The 16,412-nt window shown below is 39.6% G+C and overlaps 1 protein-coding gene across 1 annotated transcript in view; it reads left to right on the top strand.

Moving 5' to 3' along the window:
* The window catches only part of LOC119436518 (graves disease carrier protein-like), a 36,991-nt gene that overhangs the window by 1,470 nt on the left and 19,109 nt on the right, over positions 1–16,412 (top strand). Inside the window, exons 2-7 of the mRNA XM_037703384.2 lie at positions 4,124–4,216; positions 4,323–4,456; positions 4,990–5,053; positions 5,654–5,775; positions 8,079–8,145; positions 15,567–15,729. Coding sequence (XP_037559312.1) covers positions 4,124–4,216; positions 4,323–4,456; positions 4,990–5,053; positions 5,654–5,775; positions 8,079–8,145; positions 15,567–15,729 — 643 coding nt within the window. The remainder of the gene's footprint in view (positions 1–4,123; positions 4,217–4,322; positions 4,457–4,989; positions 5,054–5,653; positions 5,776–8,078; positions 8,146–15,566; positions 15,730–16,412) is intronic.

Here is a 16,412-nt window from a genome sequence, read left to right as displayed (position 1 = left end):
TATAAAGTTTTATGGCCGCAGGCTTACTTGTCTCTACACTTGTGCAGTTATGATCCCGCAAGAAAAACACAAAATGTAATTCATCCACCAAAAGGCCCCCCTAGCACTGCAAAATTTTCTGCAACTCCAGTTTTCACTGCCATGCATGTTCTTCACGGAAGTCAGGCATGTCACAGCTAGCTCTGTCTCAAAAGCAAACAAAAACTACTGGCTACCCCCACCATTCACTACATGTTTTGACATGTACAAATTCAACCTGCTATTTGAATAGCATCAAACAATTAGCATTGCAGAGTGCACACAGCACCTGTGTGCCCATGATATAGAAGACTACTAGGCTGTTTGCATCTGCAGCTACACAAATAGATGTAGCAATGTGATTCAAAATTGGTAGATGCAGAGCTCATGTTTAATTTCTAGTGTTTTCTTTGTGCCTGATTCATAGTACCTCCATCATCTATCAGAATATGGCGCTCTTCGCCATTAACGTCACATATCATCATCATCTATCTGAATGAAAGTGCCTATTTATCTTTCCCGCCATGGCAAGCAAGAAGAAAGCAACTAGCCTGCACCAAAACATTTAAACAGAAAAATGAAAAACATTGAGAATTCCCCGTGTGTGAATGGTGTAGCAGAAGTTTCTTACATCCTGATATGATGCGAAGTAGCACAAAATAAACAGAAGAAAAAAAAAACAAAGAAAAGAGGCAACAGGACAGAGTGCTGTGTCTTGTATCCCCTTTTTAAAATTATTTTTGCACTATTTTCAATTATATCTGCTCACCAACTAGCCTAGCAACAACATTGTTCCCTTTCATGTCCTATGAATCTTAATTAGCGTTCAGGTACCCCTATCCTACACCATATATTTTCTCTCCAATGTATTCCTTTTCTTCATGCCTGTCAATAACTAAGATGGGAAAGAATGCTTATATATATATATATATATATATATATATATATATATATATATATATATATATATATATAGGTGGGTGAATATCGCATTGTTTTGAATACGAATTGAACCACTAATAGTAAGTATTGAATGTCGAATCACATATTCAATAATCAAATGTAGACGCATATACGTATTTACAGGTGCAACATTTATTTGTGTATAATGGCGTACCATGCTTGCACTGACTAGTCTAAAAAAAGACTGCTAACTATCAGAAACAAATAATTTTTAAACATAGGATCTCTAATTGTCATTAAAAACAGCACAAAATTTGTCTCAGGATATTTAGAGCCAGTTTGTGAACAAGTCTTTCATGAATGCATCGCTGCTGTATGAAATGCAGCTTTAGCAAAGTGCTAAATAAATGGTTGCTGCAACAAAATAAGTATTTCCAAGAAAAGAAAAAGTATTAAGCTGCTGAAGGGCCTATGTGCCGTAGACACATGTAAAAAGGCCCCGTTGCTAGAAAAACATCACTGGTCGTAGCTAAAAATATAAAAATGTTACACACAAGACTGCCAGAAACATTAAATCACACACTACCAGCAAAACTCGCAGACTGTCATGGCCCGCTGCATAACCAAAAACAAAACATAAATTATCCATTTTGTTTTTGCATTCCTTCAAAAGCTATGTCATTGTTTCACTTCTGATAATTTGTGTTACTTTGTTAAGTGGAGGGAGAACAGTAACAAGACTATAACAGTCGGTTGTTGCAAAATATTTGATTAGTTTGAAATATAAAAAATTATGGTATAGTTCCTTTTCAAATACGAATATTTAGTGTGTAATATTCAATTTGTATTCAAAACTTCAAATATTCGCCCACCCCTACTTATATTTGAAGCAGGTTTGAAGCAGGTTTATATTTTAAGTCTTAGCAAAAATTATTTTCTTGTTTCCTTCAGGCACCAAGTAATTCTGTCCATTGAAAATTTAGTTTCACCACATTTCTTCCATCTTCAGAATCATTAATTGCATACAGCAACAGGACGGAATAAAAATTTTCAATTCTTTATTTAGTCTTCTTAAGTTTACTGATTGTGGCTTCCATGCGAGAACTCCCTACAGGAACATCAGATACGAGAACATGCATACTTGAAAAGCACCTATCCAGCTACTTGAGTAATATGCCACTTGTCACCGTCAAAAAATTTAAGTGACCCACTACATGAAGACAAATTGACACTGCGGGGGTAAACATGGTCTACCTTCAACATTTTTTTACTAAAGCAATGTACGCATATTATTCAAACGTGCTGCGCGGGTTCAACCACAGGTGTGTCAAGATAAGGGCAACACATTTTAAATATTTTTATTTGTGCTTTTTGCTTTTGATATACTAACTTGCCATGCACAATTGTGCACAGAGTACATGAAGAGGTTATGAACAACTCAGTATAAAATAGCAGCAATTTTGAATGCTAGAAAAAAAATATTGTTGGCTGGGTACATTACTGGTTACGATCAGAAATTTCTTCATAGCCACCTAATATTGCTGTCATTTGATAGTGAGTATATCATAGAGTCCTTCATGCCACCGCTTTAGATGCTGCTCTGCTTGCTATTAGTGTATCATAAATTGTCCTTCTGTTCTATCATACCTGTGTGCATGTTGCACTTACCCGCCATGGTGGTGTTGTACTGACTTTGGCATTGCACCGCTAAGCCAGAGGGCGGCGGTCAAATCGCAGCCACATTTCGATGGGGGCGAAATGCAAAGGCGCTCATGTACTGTGCATTGGGTGCACGTTAAAGAACCCGAGGTGGTCAAAATTAATCCGGAGTCTCCCACTATGGCATGCTTTATAATTAAATAGTGGTTTTAGCATGTAAAACACCAGAATGAAAAAAAAAATTTTTTTGCACCTAAAATGGCACAACATTGCTCCAAATACCGACAGCCCATGTTTGTATATTTTCTCTCTCTCTTTCTCTGGTAGTTCATTTATGAGAAGGGGTGAGGGGTGCTTAGATTTGCAAGGATATGGTATCTTCAGTTATGTAATGCGCAGAAATGTTCCGTGTTATTTAAGAATGGGGGGGTGTCCTCTATAAGTAGCAAGTCTCCCTATGACATTGATCATATTTTATAATGGTACTTCTTTGGCAATGGATGCTTAGGAAAGAAATGGTTACTTTCAGAAGGGAAGTGTCCTGTGCTACATACACAGCTTTCTCAGACACTCTCGTGGGAATGACCCCTAAACTTGCAGGTTACCTTCTTTTGTGCTCCACTTGTGCGTTTCATGGGCATTCATTCCTACAAGTGATGCTAGTGCATTGCAGTCATGTTAAGCGTGCAAAAATGATTTGCATATTACTGTATAAGCAACTTCAAATTTGAAGTGAATGGTTTGTGTATATAACAATATTGTGCTTTAATTTTCAGAATCCATGGGGCGGTGCTAATATCTGAGAAAACTAGTCACTTCTACATTTATTGCATAGTGCAGACATCTAACATGTCAATAGGATTAGTGTAACAGCAGCTGTTGTTCTTCTAGACATACTTAATGATGACCTATACAAATAAACTCACTTTTAGTACAACTTTCAGGGACAACTTAATTCAGTTTATCCCTTTGTAAAAGCTCTGTTTTTAGCTTATTCAAATCTATTCAGGTTTACAGAGAAATGCTGTGAATATTTTATGCTCTTGTACGTACATCAGCTACATTCACAAGCGTAATAGCCTGCATTTCGTGGAGTGTTTCGAATAGTGCATTTCGAATACCACAATATGACATGGAAATACAGTACTATGTAGCATTGACATGCCAAGCCACCACATTATTGTTCATCTTCATCTGTGTGTTTTGGCAAAGAAAAACGGTCTTTACTATAATAAACACGATAAAACAGAATTACCTTCTCCAAGTAAACATAGATATTTTGAAAAGATCTCCATGTACTTGAAAACCTATTATGTCCCTGATTTGTCTTTGGGTCCCAGGAGGATATATCATGCTCTATGGAGAGCATTGGAAATGAAGTTAATAAATGTAAGGGGGGGGGGGGGGGAGTGTTTCAGTAATGAAATTACCCACTCATCAGCATGAGGAGGTCTTCAGGCCAAACGCCTTTCTATCTTTTTATAATCATGCTGATATCAATTTCGTTCTTTTATTTTTCTACCAATTTTTTGTCACATTTTAGGTGTGGCTGGCATGTGTGCCAAGACAACAGTAGCTCCACTGGACAGAATCAAGATACTTCTTCAAGGTCACCAATGCCACTACAAGCATTATGGTATGAAGTACATTTGATTTGACTCTGTAATCTTAATTTATTGTAAACAGAAGGTGGCTTGCTAACTGCTTGACAAGCCTCTTTCAAAATGTATGTGCAAATGCAGGTGTATTCTCTGGCCTCAAGGGCATAGTGCAGAAAGAGCAATTTCTTGGGCTATACAAAGGCAATGGAGCACAGATGGTCCGTATCTTCCCCTATGCTGCTGTACAGTTTCTTTCATTTGAAGCTTACAAACGAGTAAGTTTTTCTCCCCTTTGTTAACCTGCTAAGTGTTAGAGCTGTTTTGTGAGCACTTTATTATTTGCAGTTATAAAAATACCTCTTTCCTGCTTTTTTTCGTCTTTAGTACATATTTCACTAGCAGTGGAACTGTGATGTTTACAATCACAAAAATTGTTTGTCTATGTCAATACAGAGCTCGCAGAAGTATGTTTTGAGAATTTTGAACATTTTTCATGTTTAGTTTCATTTCGTAAAATTGCACCTTTTTGTAAATGTTCGATCATTTTTTTTAAAGAGCTTTAAATTTACCATATCTGTAAAATACAGCAATCTATGAAAAATGTCGCAGGAAAATCTATGAAATTTCTAGCTATATAGTTAAGTGCCTATTGTTGTGTACAAATGGCAGTCGGCCTATGCCAAATGATTCTGGCTGCATGTAAAAGGCATCATCCAAATTCTAAATTGTTTCATGCGGCTCTTACCTCTTTATACATTTTCACCTCATTATTACGACCTTCATGACCATGCCTTAAAATCCTTTTCAGGTTATACGGAACACCTTTGAAAATACTTCCCATGCAAGCAAGTTTGTGGCAGGCTCATGTGCAGGTATGTGCAGTAGTTGTGATGCATTAAGCAGACATATGTTAGCAGTTCATTTTTTTACATGTGTGGTTCATTTTAGCTATCCCAGTCGACATTCTGAAGGTGTCAATAAAGTAAAGTTGCTGTCTCATTGGTAGGCTATGTACAATGCATTGAGCAAGTTGGTTGCGCAAGCATGCAGTTATAGGCACAATTATGCCCTCAGTGGAGTGCCACGCCATTGCACAATGATGCTTGTCATCTGGTGTTTTCACAATAATTCGTAATACATTTAGCAGAAAATGAATGTTTGAGAGAAATATGGGCACAGTGGCAGGAGGTATCAAGAGTGTGGGCTGTAATATAGTCATATTCGTATGTAAATCTATTGCTACCTATATGTGTTCAGCGTGCACTGGCAGCTAAAAACTTTTATTGTTAAGACCAAACCTTTGTGGCTTGATTTTTTTTCTTGCAATCAAAAGTGTTGCTTTTAAAGATACAGTGCAATAAACAATTTAGGTAGTATCAATTTCACTCTTGCAGCAGCTTCTTAACCTTCGTAGAGTTCTGTGCACTTACGCTTGAAGCTTTGGTTGTAAGTCTTCCCAATGGAATGCACAGGTGTAACTGCTGCAGTGACTACTTATCCTTTGGACATGGTCAGGGCACGACTGGCATTTCAGGTCAATGGCCATCACATCTACAATGGGATCTTTCATGTTGTAACGTCCATTGTTAAGACGGTATGTCTTGATTTTCTGTCTTTTCATTGTGTATTTGTTCATTCTGCATGCATTTGAGCCAGTTTCCTTCCAAGTTGTGTGAACTTAGTCATCTGCAGGACAGTATGTGTGCATTAAAGGAGCAATAAAGTGAAAAACTGAATCAGTTTAGATTGATGAAGTATTATGAAAAAACTTTAAATTCATAAACAGGGCTTTGGAGTAGCTTAAGTGGTTTTAAAATTCTGTGTGTAATTACAGATTTGAAGAGATCAATGTGCATGAGAAGTCTTACTAATAGTAGACAAGGTACACTTCATGTTTTGTTGATTTAGCACTGTTAATACATTCAAAACATGCATTCAAGGAATGGAATGTAGCTGTGATTTTGTGTAAATAATTTAATTGATAACTTCAGGAGCAGCCTGTGTGTATCATAATGTGTGGAACAAGCGTATTCCTGTTGCTCAAGGGTAGGGACCCTTCAACACCGTATAGAGTTAGGGATGACTGTCTTATGCAGCTTCAAGTGATCACAAAGCATGTTTCAAGTATACTTTTGCCATGTGGCCATTATTGTAAATGCTAAATTAAAAATAACATAATAAATATGTTTTCGTTATCACACTTTAAGTGCTGGCCCTTTGGCAATTCAAAACGTCAATATGAAAGTGGCAAAGAGAGGAGGGCTTCATTCAGGCTTGGGACACTGAGATGCTTTCACCTGAAGCTTATAGCAGGAAACTATTGTTATATATACATTTTCATGTCATTAAGAAATTAAGGAGAATGTTTGCATGCATAAAGTACCTGTTAATTTCAATATTTTTTGCCATTGTTGCTGCAATGTTGCTGGTGCATGGTTGCCTGCAGCAGTGTCAAGGTGTTTGTGAGAGCTTTTACTGCTTACCCCCAATGCCATCTACAGTTTGTTGCAAAGGTTTCAAGGTCGTTGTCATTGCCAGAGCGTGCCAGCCCTGTAAATTGGAGCTACAGTTGCCAGCATTCATTGCCAGTACCATCAAAGCCACATATCTCACTGGTGGCAAGTCCTGGTGAGCAAAGCAGGAGCTGACAAACTGCTGCAATGAGAGCAGTGGCCTTTACACGTTTTGCGACAGGCTGTCCATTATGTAATTCTTCGTCATGTTGTTATGTTGTTGCTATTCTTCTTATTATTATTATTATTGAAAATTTAAATTCTGGTGACTTGCGTGGCCAAAACCATGAACGAAATGCGGCTGTAAGCAGCCAAGATGGAACCCTGAAGCTCAGCAGTGCAAACGCCATATCCACTGGGCTACTGGAGCGGATTATTATTATTATTCACCCAGGTGACTATGCACAGTAGAAATTCAGGCGGTGATAATTCTCATGAAAGTTGCGTGAAATCTGGCCTTCAGTCCAAAGTCCAAAGTAATTAAAGTGGGTTACTTTACTGAGACTCTATAAGACACAACATTAGATCAAGATGTTAACCAGAAGGCAAGTTTCTAAAACAACTAGCTTGGAAAAGTTTGTCTGAATCATTGGCAACAGATGAGCAAGATTAAGTCTAAAGATAACTCAATTTACTTATGGCTAAGTGAACTTGGGCAGCCAAAGAACTGTACACTCCACTACTGATTTTTTGGACATGCCCGATAATTCGGACGCCTTCGTGGCACCGCCACGTACCCCATAGTCAATGTATAAAAACGTCTGAAACTTCGGACGCAAAAAACCTTTGTCGGTCCGATTTTCCGGACTTTTTGCCATGACTGCAGGTCCGAAACGGCATTAATCGTAGCCACCAGTGCTAGGCCTACCTACATCGACGTTCGCTACCAAGCTTCATTCTGTTTGGTGCCGTATTTTTTATTGAAACAATTCGCCGATGTGAGCAATGGCGCCGACTCCGCCTTTTTAATCCTCGCCAATGTCTTGGAAGCTTGGAAAGCACGGCGTGCTGCATAATGCCGATTCCCGAAAGTCAGCTTCGCCTCAGTACAGCAGTGTTAGCGGTGAAGCATACCAAAAGTGACAGGACGCGGTATGTATTCCTTAATTATACACGCTTGAACCCGCCGTCTCCTATCACAGTACAAACTCCGATACGCCTAATAAATGTACTGGCAGGTCTTCAGAGCCATTTTGGACGTGCCTGGGGCGATTTGAGCCTTGGGAGCACTAAAAGGCGTGCATTCGTTTTTTCGGACGTTTTCACGGTCCTGAAGGAGTCCGAAAGATCAGACGTTGACAATACTATGTAATGTAGAAATTGTATGTTATTGCAGACAATGTGTACTTGCAAAACACTTGATTCATGTCTACAAATATTGTAGGAAGGAGGTGTCCGAGCATTGTACAAGGGTCTTTCTCCAACAGTTCTTGGTATGGTGCCTTATGCAGGTAAGTGCTCTGTTAATGTTCTTTATTCTGTGATAATTAATGGAGAAAAGGCTTGCACAGGAGTATTCTCGGCATAGCAGTAATTTATTCTGCTGGCTGGTTGACTTGTTGCTACAATATTTTCCTGTACGTTATGTTTTCCCAGCTCTTGTGCTTTGAAACACGAGGCCCGTTTAGTTCCCATAGGGTCGTGTATATCAGCTTCCCATTTGTTAAGGTTCTGTTCCTGGTTGTTGTGTCCAATAACTGCAGTGATGCACCACTGATATGGCATCATCAGTCGGTGGCACCTATGTTGATGGCTGGATGTTGCCACTAAAAATGTACCAAAGATGTGCAACACATTGAGAATGCCAACAAGTCTGCTGAAGAGATGCAGGAGCTTGAGGATGCTACAGCATGAAAGGAGCGAATGTCACATGTCATGAATACAAGTCCTATGACGATGGCATCGAGACATTCAAACCGCTGTTTGTGTTGTCACGGATTAAATGATGTCACGGATTAAATGATGTCACGGATTAAATGATGTCACGGATTAAATGATGTCACCAATTAAATGATGTCACCAATTAAATGATGTCACCAATTAAATGATTTCACTGATTAAACACGACTCATGATGTTAAAAGCATAGAGGAGGTGCATGACGGCATAAGGTTGCGCTGCAGCCCTGTTTGCGGACGCTGTCGTGGCCTTTGATGCATTGCATGGTTACTTCAAAATATACAGGCCTACATAGAAACTGAAAAAAGGGCAGCTGATATCAAACATTTTACCCAAGCACCAGATGGAAATAACAAACTTTATGTCATATAATTTAAGGCTACGACAACTCCAAAAAAGTGTTTATCATTCACCTCAATTGTCGGGCAGCAATAGCGAGCTTTCTTTTGTGGCTTTTCATTAGTTTGTTGGCTTTCTATTCAACTTCAAATCATGGTTTATGTGAGAGAAGCTTTATGCATCATCTGTAGTGCAGCTGCATGGCTAAGCGGATGTTACATTTTTCTCGATTATGCATTCTTTTTCTATAGTCCCCTAAGAAACATAACGGGGTTCTACAGTATTGTGATTTTAATGTCTGAAGTGTTCATCTAAGCAAGCGCACTTAGAACACCTGGTGACATCATGAACACTTGGCTCTAATTGTACCTGCCGTGGTTGCTCAGTGGCTATGGTGTTGGGCTGCTGAGCACGAGGTCGCGGGATCGAATCCCGGCCATGGTGGCCGCATTTCTATGGGGGCGAAATGCGAAAACACCCGTGTACTTAGATTTAGGTGCACATTAAAGAACCCCAGGTGGTTCAAATTTCCGGAGTCCCCCACTACGGCGTACCTCATAATCAGATTGTGGTTTTGGCACGTAAAACCCCATAATTTTTTTTTTTTGGCTCTAATTGTTTGAATTGTTAAAGAGGCTTGCATGGGTCAGAGAACAAACAGTAGGGTCGTAGCACTAACCAACTCACTCAGAGTTCTTAAAAGCAAAAAAGATGAACCAGAAATTTTCAGGTTCCAAATCGAGAGAGAGAAATAAGAGGGACAAAAGACAGGGAGGTTAGCTAGAATATATCTCTTTGTCTACCCTGTACTGGAGGAAAAGGAAAGGGTGGAAAAGATGAGAAAGCAAACGAAAATGTCAACACAGCAATTGGATTTGAACTGAGTGCGTTCCCACGTCTCTTTCTGACGCAGTTTTTTGTTCATCAGTGTGATGATGGTGTCCTCAAAATGAAGTTAACATGCAGTGCTCGTGTTTTACACAGCACACAGTTGTTACTGCCCCTGCAGTGCAAGAAGACAAGTACAGTACATCTACAGTTCACTGTAGTGCAGTGCTGGTACCATTCATGTTTCTGCCACCAAAAAAGCATCCTGTCGGCTCCTGTCACCACTGTACTATTGTTAACCTTTGTTGCATTCTTTCTTATCCCTTTTCTTCTTCCATGGAGCATCACAAAGCTTCCACAAAGCCCAGTTTTTCAGCTCTTTATAGTACTCCTTCCCTCGCATGCTCAAGCAAGTGCATGTGTACAAACAATACCTGTAGCATACGATCCACATTCTCAGTTGAAGTGCGCCATCGGTTTGAAGAAATTCCTATGTTTATTGCATTTGTATATTTATTTTTACAGTTACACAAATTACAGTGGAACTCCGATTATACAAATTTCTCAGGACGATGCGAAAACGTTGTATAATCCGGTTGTTGTAAATCCGACCTACAAAAAATGTCTATATGTGTCTTTCCATGCCAAGTCTCAGATTTGGCTTTGAAAAATCGTGGCTATTTATTAACTTGTTAAAGTGATTTCCCAAGATGTTCTTGGTGAAAAAAATTTTTCTTGTCACACGACATGCTTTCAATGTTTGCTCAAGTACACGAAACATGATTCTGCAGGAAAATTATTGCAAAAGTTATTTTAGTGCCTAATGCTTCACAACGTTACCTACTGAACCTACAGAGATTTGTCTTCAATATGTAAAGGCACTTGTTGGCAACTTCGGTCATAAAAAAAATCTTTAGAAGTCCCAAATTCTGCCAAAAATGTACCGAATTGACTATTTTATCCTGGCAAAAACACTTTCGATTTGTTTATTATAAATGTTTTACTAGATTTTCCCAGAGTTGTATATTATTCTAAAATTATATAGGTGCCAATAAACTGTGGGTAATTTCTGTAATAACATGCCAAACATAAAATAATTTTGGTTTTGGTTCACTTTCGTCCACGGTTTTCACAATGAGGTACTCCTCGTAAAAATATGACACAAAGTGTATTGGATAAACCTGCGTTTGATAGGCCTGCGTGTTATAGATTGGCGTTTGATTTTCAACGTCTCATTTTGATTTAAGTGAACTATGAATTTCTGCATTTGACCTCTGCGCTTTGCTCAACAGTTCCATGCTACCACTTCACTGCAAAGCACAGTGGCCGTCTTGCTTCAGACACTCGATGTGCGCAGTTTGATAGTGTAACATGACCTTCCTCAGCACGTGAGGGCTCGACTGTGTTGCCCACTCCCATTAACTAATATAAAATTTCTTTTTGGTGTCTTTTTGTCATACCTCCCAGAGTACAGAAAGCCGAGAGGATAGTGCGAGAATTCGCAGAGTTCACTTGTTTTATTACGTCTTTTTTTTTTTTTTTCTCGAGTTTTGATATACACGCCTATCTGAGAAGTTTGAAAACACTCATCTAGGAGTGCATGGCTGAGAAACTTCAGTACACATGTAGTGTTGATCCTGACTAAATGAGCAGGAAGTGCCGAAGCGGTGCCGGGAGTTTTCCAGTGTGCGGCTGCGGTCAAAATGTAATGAAACTGTGTGTATCAGTAGTTAGGCGAATGCTTGTGGGCGAGTTCAACTGACTCTGTCATGTTCAAGACAGCTTCAGAATCATCATCATCATCTTAATTTGCCTATGTTATGTACAGTGCTGGACAAAGGACTCCTATTTTTTTTCTAATGAACCGTGTCCTGTGATGAATGAACAAAATACAGTAGTGCCGCAAATTGTCTAATTTTATTTCATCATCATCATCGTAAGCCTATTATGACCACTGGCAGGATGAAGGCCTCTCCCAGCAATCTCCAATTACCCTTAACTTCCACTACCCGATTTCTAGTCATGCCTGCAAGTTTCCCGATTTCATAACACTACCTAATTCTCTGGCGTCCTGGACTGTGCTTACCTTCCACTAGTACCTATTCTGTGACTGTAATAGACCACCGGTTAATTGACGATTTTTGTTCCATCGCTCGTTGAGCATTCCTTAACTTCTCAAGCTTTTTTGTTAACCTCCAAGTTTCTGCCCCATGTGTTAGTAGCAGTAGAATGCAGCGATTGTACACTTTTTTCAAAGGATAGTGGTTATCTGTTGGTCATGATTGGGCAGTGCCTGCCATATGCTCTCCAACCTATTTTTATTCTTCTGTAAATTTCCTTCTCATGTGGTGGTGCTGTGGAGTAGAGGTAGAACATACAATTTCTACGCTTATTTTATTTCACCAGCTCCAACTACAGCTTTGCTACAGACTTGAAAATTGGAATTACATATGCTAATAAAAGGTTAATCTTGAGCCAGTTTTCCCAAAGCAGCGTTTTTACTTTTACTATATTCTTTCTTTGGCTAGTGCAATGTTAGTCCCGCTTGTTGATTGCACCTTCCGATTTCACTCGGAAATTTGCGCCACAGAGCGGTCGCGTACTCAGTTCTTCTTATTGACTGTAAGCACACGTGATACTCAAGTTCATTCGATTATCGCGTTTCACATCACAGCATTGAGCCAAAATAGACATCTCTTGGCATCCCGTCTCGGGCATCGTTCGATTCCAAGAGGAAAAGACCCCTTGTTGGTAATACTGCATACTTTCATTGTTTGTTAGGAACAACTCGATGCAACTTATTGTAAAACTTCTCGCCTTCTCATTAGCATGCCTTCTAGTCAGCTCTTTATTACAACTGCGTGGGAAGAGGTAGCCGGTGCTGCTGTCTTCTCCTATATTCAGGATGAATACCCACACATACTAGTCTTGGTGTATGCGCATGCTCAGGTGTATGTTATTTAGGGTGTGTTCCAATTCTTTCCATCATCGTAGACAGTCTACTTTGACGTCTATGAAGACGGCCAAGACAGCTTCGAGGACAAGTAATGGAACGCGTTTCGAGCCGTCTGGAAGACGCTTCTGCGACGTGACGCCACCTCGCGACGACAAAAACAAAGTTAAGAAAAGCACACATTAGTCCTGTATTTTAAGTATTTTTGCCTGCGAACCTATGAAAAACATGATGTGACTTACATTAAGGGTATAGAAAAGCGTGTCTACGTTTTTGTGTGCGCAGACAACCTTCCCGTCGAGTTCCTAAGCGCCCTGCTCAGTCGCCATCTTGTTTAGACAGGAAAGTAGCCTGCATCGTTCTTGACTTCGATGCTGTCTTCGCGATGCTGTCTACTTTGACATCTTCGTGAGAATTGGAACGAGACTTAAGATGGCCGCCGTCCACTTAGCTGTCTATTTAGCTGTCTAAGGCGAGTATTGGAACACACCGTTAATATCTGGAGCAGGAGTGTGAAGACAAACATACGAAAAACGACGGGATGTGATCAAGGAAGTGAAATGTGATAGCTCTCACAAGACCTCTCGGCTCCTTGCACACTCTGGGAGGTACGACAAAAATACACCAAAAAGAAACATTTTGTAACAGTTAATAGCAATGGGCAACACAATCAAACCCTCACAAGCTGAGAAAGGTAGTGCTACACTATCAAACTGCATGCACCAACTATCTGAAGCAAGACAGCCACTGCACTTTGCGGTGAAGTGGTAGCACAAAACTATGCCAAGCATAGCTCAGAGGCCAAATTCAAAAATTCATATCCTACTTAAAATAAAAATAAACCTGAGAAAATGACTGAAATCAAATGCCGCTAAGCAGGCCTATCTAATGCACTTTGTGTCATTTTTACGAGTAGTACCTCATTGCGAAAATCATAAACAAAAGCAGACCAATACCAAAATTTTTATGTTTGGCATGTTATTTCAGTAAATTTGTGCAGTTTATTGACATCTAGATAATTTTAGTGTAATACACAGCTCTAGAAAATCTAGTAAAATACTTACAGTAAACAAGTTAATAGTAGTTTTGCTAGGAAAAAATCGTCAATTTGGTAGATTTTTCTTAGAATTCAGGACTCCTAAGGGACCCTTTCTGATGAAAGTTGCCTACAAGCACCTTTATATATTGACGACGAATGTTTGTAGGTTCTGTAGGCAAAATTGTGAAATGTTTAGCACTAAAATAACTTTTGTATTGATTTTTCTGCAGAACCATGTTTCCCGTACTTGAGCAAACTTTGAAAGCAAGTCACATGACAAAACTTTTCAGCAGGATTATCTTAGGAATTCACTCCAAGCAAGGTAGTAAATAGCCATGATTTTTTTAAAGCGAAATCCGAGATGGTTGAGTGAAACGTCTGGGACACGACATGGAATGACCCATGTCACACGGTCTCACACAAGAACAGTTGCCAGGAGCTTCAATTTAAGTTATAGGCTAATACTTTACAGGACTCGAAAACCAAAATCACCAAAAAAGTAAATGTGAAACAAATACTACATTGCAGGTTCCAATCGTGCTTTATTGGAAAGAGTCTGAGCTTTTTGCATGGGAAGGGGTGCTCACCCCTTCCTAACAGAGGGGACTGCGTGGCAGGGGAGCTGCCGGAAGCTGGCGGCCCTTCTCTCACAATCCGACGTTGAGTTCGCAGTTTCATGCGGGTCGTCGTATGAGACGGGACTTGCGTAATCTCGCATCGTTTAATGAAGGTTTTCAATGCATTGTCTTCATGGGGAGTTCGCTTGGACTGCACTAATCTGTCTTAAAACTTGGAACATCACAAAATCTTAGGTGCACGTTAAAGAACCCCAGGTGGTCCAAATTTCCGGAGTCCCCCACTACGGCGTGCCTCATAATCAGAACTGGTTTTGGCACGTAAAACCCCATAATCTAATCTAACATCACAAAATCAGGAGACTTATAACTGGGATTCCACTGTACTATGTATACATATGCTATTAAAAATAAGCTTAATGGAGCGATATACATGAAGTCGGAGTATCCTTCTAGAACTACTAGAGGGAACTCTGGCGTTGCGAGCATTCAGACATCATGGGAATGATGGTTACTATATGGTATTTGTTTTTATCTTTGTGCTTGCAACTTCAGACGTTCCTGTGGCTTTGTTTACCATGCTTTATCTGCCTTTATTGGCCAAATGTTCGAAGCAATCTTATTTGTTTAAATGCAGAAAGCAATGAAAATCTGCACAAATGCATAATCACTATGAATTGTGCCTTTATAACACATTATTTGTTTGAAAATAATCAGTTAGCAAAGTCGCGAAGCCATTTTAAGATGGAAGAAAAATGCTAGGCAAATCCATGTACCAACCACCGATTCCTATGCTGGCTGAACTACCATGCTTGCAGCTCCCATAGACACTGGCACCAGAGTTCCCTCTAGTAATTTTTGTAGGAAACTGTATGCTTCAAGTATGCCTGATGATTACTTGATGATTACTTGATGATTACTGATGATTACTTTCCATCGTAAAGGGGGGTAAATTTAAATGTGCAGAAGTCTGCGAAATTTTTTTTAAAAAACTTGCGATATAGTAGCATCACAACAATAACACACTTCAATGTCATGCGAGGATGCATGTAGAGACGGTGGAGATTTTTTTTTGTTTTGTTTTCTTTTGAATACAAACTGTACAAAAGATCCATCTAATAACATATATGAGGGGTTTCTTTCCCTCACTGAGTTTCAGGGGTGTTTATTTGAGTAACTTGTGTTATGTTACACTGCATATGCACATTACTTATTTCAATGTCCACTGGCACCTGTGCAGGGCTGTCCTTCTACGTCTTTGAGCGTTTGAAGGCCTTTTGCCTGGAAGTGTTTCCCAACACCTGCGGCCGTCCGTACCCTGGTAACACAGGTGGTATTGTGCTTGTGGTTCCTGCCAAACTTCTGTGCGGGGGCTTTGCTGGTGCAATTGCACAGACTTTTTCGTGAGTATTCCTCTTATGTTTTCATATTGAGGATCTTTCTCCTTGTATATGTTTATTTCATTTTCATTTCTTCATTTTTTATTTCATTTTATCTCATGCCCATTGAGGAATTGGGCTTATTATGAACCAATTTCTATAATTATAGTTACCCATGCAAATTAGGTTGGAGGCTTTTACATTGCAACAACATTTATCTCGGTTATTGTATCTGTTTTCACATTCAAATTTTGCGGAAATCTGGTGTCTATTGCCAGCATTTGTCCTGCAGTGGGATTCTAATCAGTCATTTGGAAAAGCCTTCATTGGTACAACAGCTGGGCACAGTAACTGCTTGTTTACAACTCTAGTCTTGAGACACCCCTTCATGTGCAGGCTGGAGTGTGTACACAACACAGCTCCCTAGACAGTTCTAATATATGCATAGAAATAAATTCTTGCAGCAGATTGTCTGCCCTGTTACGAGTGCCTGATGTCTGCCAACTCCTTGGCCATGCCGAAAGACATACTGCAGTAATGCATTGTGTGGGCTGCACGAAGAATGCCGATGTCTGGCTTACATTATTATGTATTCAGTGGTGATAAGGCACCACCGGAGTCAAAGTATTGTGTATTGCATGCATGTAACGTGAAATATTATAAGTAGCACTAGCTGGATCTTTCACTTCCAAGGTTGTTGTAAGCAG

The sequence above is a fragment of the Dermacentor silvarum genome, chromosome 1 (genome assembly GCF_013339745.2).
Source record: "Dermacentor silvarum isolate Dsil-2018 chromosome 1, BIME_Dsil_1.4, whole genome shotgun sequence".
Taxonomy (NCBI): domain Eukaryota; kingdom Metazoa; phylum Arthropoda; class Arachnida; order Ixodida; family Ixodidae; genus Dermacentor; species Dermacentor silvarum.
The sequence above is the reverse complement of the archived record's forward strand: the minus strand, read 5'-3'. Positions and strand labels throughout refer to the sequence as shown.